This window comes from Accipiter gentilis, chromosome 30, assembly GCF_929443795.1.
Source record: "Accipiter gentilis chromosome 30, bAccGen1.1, whole genome shotgun sequence".
Taxonomy (NCBI): Eukaryota; Metazoa; Chordata; class Aves; order Accipitriformes; family Accipitridae; genus Astur; species Astur gentilis.
The window spans coordinates 17,005,013-17,014,062 of record NC_064909.1 but is presented as its reverse complement, the minus strand read 5'-3'; the positions used below and the strand labels follow the sequence as shown (position 1 = coordinate 17,014,062).

Here is a 9,050-nt window from a genome sequence, read left to right as displayed (position 1 = left end):
AGTCGAACCCTTCATAGCCTATTTCAGACCTCTTGCATCGTGCAGCGTATGAACGACTGCACCCAGCGGTGCTGCAGCTGCTCTCACGCTGAGCCCGCGTCCTTTGGTGAACACAGGGGGAGGGAAGCTGGCGGACCCGTGATACTACACCGCTGCGAAGGGCTGAGTCAGCCCTTGCGCTTTCAGGCTGCCGTACCTGTACCTCCCCTCGCTACAGCAAAGCCCTTCTCCTGCTGCCACCACTCCTTCCACTGCTCCTCGAGGAAGCAGAACCAGCCAAACTTCTTGCGTCTCTTCATTTCCAGGCACACGATGGAGAAACAAGGTTCAGTAGCAAAAAGGAAGATGAAGGGGCCACGGGAAAGGTAGATAAACAGGCATCCCAACTGAATTTACCCTCAGCAGCTTACAGAATCAGAAACCTACCTAACATCTATAGGAAACAGGTAACATCCACATGGAAATAAGCCATTTTCAGAGCATGAGAGTGGTAGCACAGGATTTTCCCAGTCGTGCTTTACATCCTGTAGATCATACTGCTTCCCGCTTTTCCACTGTAGAGTGAGGAAAACACATAAGACCAGAATGTAAATATTGCCAATGAAAAAGATTAACAGTCTTAAAAACAAGTTCCGTAAAAAAATTCACATTGTCTCAATAAGCGACATTTTAAAAAAATAAGATTCATAGACAAAAATGGGTAAGAGGGTTAAAATAACTTGGATTTTTTTTTCTCCTACAACACTGTAAGCCCAGCGTGGAGGGGTTTAATAAGGGAATTTGGGATTTACACATGGCAGGGTGCTTTGGTGTGGTGAGCTCATGGTGACTTAAGCCCCTTCTGTTCCCTGCAGCTCTAAGAACTGAACAGGTGAATCTTTCTAGACACAGAAATGAAAAATTCCTAGTTCATGACTGGACAAAATGCTCTTGCTAATGGTGTACAGCTATAGGAAATGTGCTAGAATGGAACAGAAGAAACATGAACACAGAACGCTTCCAGATGTTGTAAAAGAAATGCTAAAATAAATTCAATGAAGTACCTTCTTGTACAGAATTTAAGCCACAGTGTCCTTACAACTTGTGTTAATTACTCAGCTCTTTGCCCCCCCCGAGTGCATAACCTCTGAACTGCAGTCTGTTAGCTTTACCCCATCACTCAAACCCCAGTTTCTGTTGTTTCCCTCTGCCCCCTCCTTGGACTGTCCCTGGGAAAGTCTTTGAGAAGCTTCCTTCCTACCTCACTGAACAAACTGCTGCTAGTAATTCTTCCACCCAGGGCAATCCTGCACAGCAACTGCAACTCTCACAGGCTTACTGGTTAAATGTTAGATCGTTTCTGTCAGCCCTTCGGCTAATTTGAGGTGGTGCAATAATTGATAGTACCGGAGTGCGAGTGCAAATTGGTACTTTCGTGACAAAGGAAACAGGTGTCATTAAGGAAAGCTTTCTTCACATCATCCCAGTGATACAAATAAAATCTTGCATTGTCACTGAAATCCTGGCGATGCTTTGGCAACAGGACAGACAGTTAAGCAATGCAATTGCAGAATGACCAGGAAACTGTCTTTGATGCAGCCTGCACACAAGTAGCAGAGCACCCTTTGGTCCAGGCAATTAATTCATGTAAATAATTTGTCACTGATGGTATTATTTGTTTTCTAAGAAAGAGGACAGGCAAATCCCCCAACCCTTGTTTCTGAGTGGCAAGATTTGATTAGCATCAGTACTTATAAAACAGGTTTTGCAAACTGGGGTAGTGTGCTTGGACAGCACACGGGAGTACCAAACTAAATGCTTGCTGTGGAAGAGCTCAGAGTTGTTATGTTTTTTACATTAAAAACAAGCCCAAACTAGAGTTCTGAATTCATCTAAATTCCAAGAGTTAAGAGGGGGGATTTAAAAAAACACAAAACCAAACACAAAACTCAACACAAAAAAAATCCCCACAACAAAGCATTTTACACTGGAGATACTGGAAGGAAGCTTACTTAAAACCAGCTGCTAGTCCTGAACAGTATTTCTCTCAACGCACCATACCCAGCAGACTGGAGAATTTCAGTAGTAATTCACCACTTCCCCCTACCAGAATTACCTCCTCACGTATTCCATAGCTAAGCAGCAGTAATGTGTTTAGCTCCTTCATTTTTTACAACTCCCATTCTGTAAGAGTATTTCAGTTGAAATTCTATGATAAAATAGCTCCAGAGCAACAATCATGCTATCACCATGGCTGGGGAAAGCCTGCCTTTCCCCCTTTACCTCCACAAACTTACAATCTATCTCGCGCTGCTCGTGCTTTTAAAGCTCCTTTAGAATGCTACCCTTAACATCATAACCTGGCAGTTTATCTGCATTGTGCAGCATCAGAGCTGCTGCCCCAGATCCAAGAATTCATAATTACAGCTAATCAGAGATGATTAACTTTGCAACTTTTTGTTCCGGTGTATTGTTTAAGAACACTCAGCAGCATACAGGTCAGACTCTGCCCTCAGTAACATGCAAGAGGCAGGGCAACAAAAACGCAGAGTGTGCTCCTATGCAAAGAAGAGTTGAAGAAAACAATGAGGAGCTTCAGCTCCTGAATATAAAAAAATTGGAATATTTAAATGAAAATTGCTATTATATGTGAATACTATACTAGAGTGAGAAACTGTTCTGATGGTGCTTACCTCCTAAATTAATCAGCTTTCCTGAGACTCTAGGACCTAAACTACCCCATTAAGTTTACTGAGATAGAGAGCAATGTGACACTAACACAGTCCTAAGGTAGGCAGAATCCCTCCCCAGTGACATGACAAGACCTGCGAGCCTGATAACCGTGGAGATCACAAATATTCTCTTAGTTCAAGCTAAAGAAGCCTTTGCACAGCAGCAGAACACCCGAAGCGTAACTCTTGTTAGCCCCACCAAGCCCATGCAGCAGCAGTGCGATGGATCCCTAGCGGATGAACGTGAAATTCGGAGCAGCCCCTGACTCAAACTTCCCAACACAAGAGCACTGTCCCATTAACCAACCACCACATGCAATTTTGGCATTTGTCTGAAAAAAGGTTTTAGTTCAGTGTGTCAGAAAGGCAGGTTACGAGAGCACACTACCTCCCCCCTCATATCTTTTTTTTTTTTTTTTTTTTTTTACAAGGGTGGTGGCCCAAATCAAGCCCTCCGATTTCTGTCTGCACATTTCAAAGGTTAGGAGTATGTACACACGGATTCTGGTTTGTTCCCTTACAAAGACAGGAAGCTTACCTCAGTGTTTGGATCCAGGGCCAGATTCAGAGTCACTTCACTGAAATGAAGTCTCGGACTAAAGAACACCTTCACATTCCTTTGCTGATGCTCCAGTACACCCATTTCTATGGAAATAGGCACCCCTTCTTTGGTGGATAGCGTCCATGGTAAAACAGCTCCTTGCAACCCTAAGTTGAAGTTACTAATGCACATCTTTACACATGAATTATTTCCTACATCTATGTTTTGACAATACACTTAACTGGAATATTTTTCATGCACAAGGTGTACAAAATGAGTCAATGCAGTGTTTGTCTTTAGACCACTATCATACACGTATTTTGTTAAAGGAACAAGGGCTCTAAACCCTTCCAATACAGACAGTATCTGGCATCCGGATTGTGGCACGATGTAGTCCTCTGCCTTTATGTTGCTGTTTGTACAGGGTATGTCAAAGGCTATTGAAAACCTGTGAGGTATGCAGGTGGCTGTCCATTTTCAGGGCATGGTGAAAGTTTCTCTCGTGACCACGGTCCTTTAAAACTTCACCTGGGTTCCACCTGACACGCACAAGTTCCTGATGAAGGTCATTTCTACTTTTGTAGAACAGAAGAAATTTTAAAGGGCTTTACTCAGTTTTAGTGCTTAAGCACAGGAAAAAGAAAACAAACCGAAAACCCCATCAAACACCACTCCCTCCCAACCCAGAATGCCTCACAGCATCTACACCCATCCTCTATGCTTCCTGTCCTCTCAAGCAATGCAGTATGACCAGTGTCTTTCTATTGCCCTGCCAACACCCCCATAACCGCTGTGCCTTGAAGGACTTCCGAAGACCGGACTGTAGCTGGAACACAGCTTGGGAATGTGCTATCACGTCACTGTTCAGCGCTGTTGTATACTTTTTTGGTTTGGATAGAGGATGCTTTCCCCAAACCCACCACAACCTCTGCCAGCTGCAGGAGATCTCCAGGTGTTCCACAGCAACCATCAGTTTGGCACGGAAAACCCCGGACATGAAACACTCAAGGCAGTGAGCCGCGGCTTTACACTTAAGCAGAGAACGCACAACTGAGAAAAGCTCACAGGAAGGGCATGACAACAACCATGCGTATGAGTTGATGCAACAGCAGCTGGGCCTTGCAGTTAACATCTGTTTCCTGTATCCTCCCTCCCCCTTGTTTCTTTTACTGTATGGGGGCTCCGGTGATGTGAAGCCTCTCGGGTTAGTTGAAGTTACAGCTTCGAGGGTGGCACTTTTGGAGCAAGTTGGCACAAAATGGAAGGTAATGCTGTCAGATCCCTTGCTCGTGGTGTACTGGGTAACAGGACATCTCTTCAAGGCTCAGGGGCCACAAGGGGAAAAGTCAAGAGGGTAGAGGGCTCTCACGGCCCTTGCTGGGTTATGTGGCTCTTGTTTCTAAGGACGGGGTCCTCGTAACTGCTAGCGCAAGGTGGTGTGGAGGCTTCCAAGGGTAAGCCCTGCTGTTGGTATCCATAGTTGACATTCCCACAGGGGAAGTGGCGGAGCCTAAAGAGAGGCACTTCTTTAACACTTGCTGTTAGGGAAGATGGCTCTAATAGCAGGGAGGAGCCTGGCAGCCTGCCAGTCACAATGTTGGGCCCCACAGTACAGTTTCCTTCCTGTCCCAAATTCTCCCTGTCGGGCACCTCCTTCTCCAGCAGAGAACTGCTTTTGCTGGCCTGCTTCTCCGCAAACCAGGAACCGTAGGTTGGATTCCAGAGGTTGGTGGGCTTGTTTCTGGAGCCCCGGCTTTTGTGCAGCTCAGAAGGGGGATTGGACTGGGCATAGGCCATGTTGATATGTCCCCCCGCTGAGGCTGACTGCACCTTCCCCGGCACTGGTGGTTCCAAGGCTCCCACTTTCCCTAGAGGTTTTCCAGCAGTGATGGCTGATGGCAGGGGTGGTGGAGATGGCAGAGTTTGCTTGTCATCCTTTCTGTCTTGGTGTGTGGAGACCAAGAGAGGAGGAATTCCTTCTGGATCATCAGGGCGCATCGCTACCTTCTCCTCCTCCTCAGCTGATGGGCCATATTCTACTGGCAAAGCAGTGTTGATGACATCTGGATCCTGCCGGGGAGAACAATGAGAATTTCTCAACGTCTGCTACCATCATGCATACTCGGACTTGATTAAAGACCCAACACATCTGACAGCAGTCACGCTGTGATCACAGAGCATCGTTCCCACTACCCAAAGCCCACATTCCATGTGTAGAGGATGCTGACAAAATGCAGTTAGCCATGAGATGCAATGGTATACCCTTAAAATTGAACTCTTCAAAAAAAAGCAAACCCTAAAACTCACCACAGAACAGCAGAGGCACAAAACCAATGAAAAACATTTTTTATGTCCAGCCAAATTTCCTGTGGGAGCTTTGTTTTGGAATCTATATCATCTCAAAGTTCATAACATTCTCAGATAATATTGAGAAAGTTTCAGCCATGAAATGATTGCCTCCACACAACAAAGGAGGAATGGGAACGCAGAAAGAAGGCAATACTGGCAGACCCCTTGAAGCCTGAATCCATAGGGACTGCGGTTCCGAGCTATTCAAGCAGTTTCGAAAATTAAACTGAGAGAAAATGTGGTGATCTGGGCAACCTTTAATTATTGCTAGATACCACGGCAAGCTATAGATAGCAGGAAACAATGCCCCCCAATCCCAGGATCCAAACACACATGAAAAACAGACCAAGCCTCCCAAGCAGTGAGGGAAAGCAAATTGACTGAGGCAAATAACTGTGTGAGGCCACACAAGAAGCCTGTGCTGCTGCAAGCAGCAAAACATTTTCCAAACTACTCCACTAGCTGAAAATGGTAGTAAAAAATAAACAAATCAGATTTCAGCCTGGAAAGCCAGCTACATCCCTTCCTCGTTGCCTAGCCTCAGAATCCCCAGTCCTTTAGCATAGCTGTCCCCACCTGCCTTCTCCAGCACAGTCAGATTCAGAAAATTGCCTACAGCTGCAGAAGCCACCTGCAAAGGGTGCTCTGAGCCAGGACCATTTCTGCTCTGCTGACCATGTCGTAAGGGTGAACAGTGGGATGGAGTGGCTGACGTGAACTGCGTATGGGTGCTGTCCTGTCTGGGCTCTTTTGCTTGTTGGAATCTGTACCTTTATAAGAAGAAGCAGAGCTACAGGTCTGCTATTTGTAAAGCTGTGTAAGCCTGTGCCTATCAGCAGAAGAAGAATCAACCCCCAGATAAGGTGAATGTCCCATGCTGACATCAGTCTCCCTGGACTGCTGACTGCAGTAATGCAGTGCTGCCTTCTCATCTCATGTTCTGGCTTGCCTAGACCGCTCCTCAGGAAGAACCCTGTCTCCCCATCTCATTCAAGACAAACGAGCACCAATACCTGAGTGCAGTACTCAATCCTCTCCAGGATTATGGCAAAATTTGGCCGGTCTTCAGGCTGGTGCTGCCAACACTGGGTCATAATGCGATAACTGAAAGAGCAGAACGGGAGAGGCTCACGAGTGGCAGATCCTGTTGGTACATAACAGCTAGTCCCTGCAACTTAGACATCATAAGCATGCATCATCCCTCTGACTTCTAATAAATAAGAGTGCTCTGCCTTCCCCACAGTCGGACAACCGATGTACTGGTAACCACTGAAATGTGGCCACCAGTGGAGTGAAATCCACAGCACATCAGAGAAATAACTCACCCACCCGAAATCCCTTGGACAATTCACTAAAGTTAGGCAGGGCTACAGATAATGGAGCTGAATTTTCCCTATCTGTGAACAGTCTCTCATGCACTTGCAGTTTCACAGCTAACCTAAGACACAGAAATATTGCACCATCTTTGACCAAACAAGCAGTGCCCAGTACTTCTCAAAGGGGCCCTGAATTACTCTCCAAAACAGACAGAAAAATTAAATAGTAGAGAAGTCACTGGCATTCAAAAGTCCAATAAGGCAGATCAGCCACAATAAGATCAATCTTAAAAGTCATTAACTTTTGACTAGAGAACAGCATTTGAAACAGAAACTTATTTGCATGAATATGTCAAAGTTAAAATCTCATACACAGGGCCAGGGCAGTTTTTAGGTGGATCCATCCTTCCTCCATTGGTGACGAACTCCAGAACCTCCTGGTTACTTTTGCTAGGGTAGGGCATGTATCCCAAAGAGAATATCTCCCACAGCAATACGCCAAAGGACCTGAATACAGAAGTGAAGGGAAACAAAAGTGAGGGAAACAGGAATGACCATTACCAAGGGGCAGTGCCCTTAGGCGCAGTACCGTCAGCGTTGCTTTTTGCAGTCTGTGCTCAGGCAGCTTGTGGAAATCACTGCTGCAGGGTTCAGACATGAATAAGCTGCACAGTTGTAATGGTGGGCTTTGAATCATTTAATAAATACTAGTGGTTGACTGTTAAGCGAGTGAAGTCTACAATATCGGTAGGTAAATATGGTTGCTTTGTCCTTGTACCCAGATGTAACGAATGTGAAAGTCAGGTTGTGCTTTTGTGAGACATCAGCCGCTGCTGGAGACGGGACTGAGTGGAGCAGTGGCCTGACCACTTATGACAAACTTTTCCTCTTGAATAAACTACCCTGTGTGAAATTACCTGACAGTGAATCCCCACTGATGCTCTGAGCCCCACAGCCCCCACCTGTAGCTCAGAGTACAATAAAAACATTCCCTAGCTAACACCACAGCCATGGGCCTGTGTGGTGTGGCCTGCAAAGCTCTGGGGACAACATCTGGGACAGGACCTCCTCCAAAGCATTCATCTGGTCAGCTGCTTGGAAATCACAACCCTGTTGATTAAAATTGCGAAGAGCTGTGTGCAGCAATGGGAAACTCTTCCGCTTGGTGCCGAGACAGGCAGCAGCTCAGCTGTATGACAGAATGTACCTCCACCCCTCTGCTGGGGCTTGCTCAGGAGCTGTGTCCTGACTACCAGCCCCCTCCCCTCCACACATATCCCGAGCTCTTGCCTCCTGCTCACCCAATTTCCCTCCCCCTCCTCTGGCTACCAGCAACTCAAGAGCTTACAGTGCTGCTGCAGGCCAGGACAAAGACGAAAGCCACAATACATAATGCCCTTCTCCCTCAGTGGCAGGATGGATCCTGCCTGCAAGTCCCCATGGAACTTAGGCTTTCCTCCCTGTAGCAGCAAAGCAGCACCTGCATCTGCCTCAACCTCCCTTCCCCGCCTGCTCACCTCCCCAGCAGCACCCGCCTTTGCACAGGTCTGATCTTTCTGTTCCCTTGTCTCCTCCAAGATTACTGGCTCTGAAAGACCCCCAGCTTGTCTTTTTAGTAAAGGAGAAAGGAACAAGAACATGTGCTTTTTACAAATGTTCACACTTTAGAAAAGGGGTTACAACACAGACAGACCAACCGGACAAAGGAGGAAAGGAAGCGCACCATGTGTCTGTTTTTGATGTAAATATCCCTTCCATGAAAGCCTCAGGAGGCATCCATTTGACAGGCAACATTGCACACCCACCCTTCCGATAGTAACTGGCTCTGCAAAGAACAAAAAACCCAGAGTCAGCCAAGAATTCAGAAAATGCCATTAATTTGGGATTTTTACAATTACAAATATTAGAATTATAAGCCAGAGGAGAGACTAATTGAGGTGAAACAGCATGGCAGAGAAAATGCTGAAGAAACCTGTTCCTTCTCACAAAAATAGCGGAAATGGGCAGACCATCGAGGACTGCTCTAACCTACCTCACTTTAGGCCTGGTCTGGTGAACCCAAGTTATCCGTATCTGTGTCCATACTCCTAGTGAATCACTCACACAGTAAACTGCTGGTGGCAGAGCCACTTT

General features: G+C 46.3%; 1 protein-coding gene across 1 annotated transcript in view; it reads right to left on the bottom strand.

Moving 5' to 3' along the window:
- The window catches only part of ALK (ALK receptor tyrosine kinase), a 318,128-nt gene continuing 309,078 nt past the window's right edge, over positions 1 to 9,050 (bottom strand). Inside the window, exons 26-30 of the mRNA XM_049833894.1 lie at positions 8,641 to 8,742; positions 7,290 to 7,424; positions 6,615 to 6,705; positions 3,250 to 5,322; positions 1 to 554 (exon numbers count right to left, since the gene is read on the bottom strand). Of these exons, the coding sequence (XP_049689851.1) occupies positions 4,618 to 5,322; positions 6,615 to 6,705; positions 7,290 to 7,424; positions 8,641 to 8,742 (1,033 nt within the window). The 3' untranslated portion in view covers positions 1 to 554; positions 3,250 to 4,617. The remainder of the gene's footprint in view (positions 555 to 3,249; positions 5,323 to 6,614; positions 6,706 to 7,289; positions 7,425 to 8,640; positions 8,743 to 9,050) is intronic.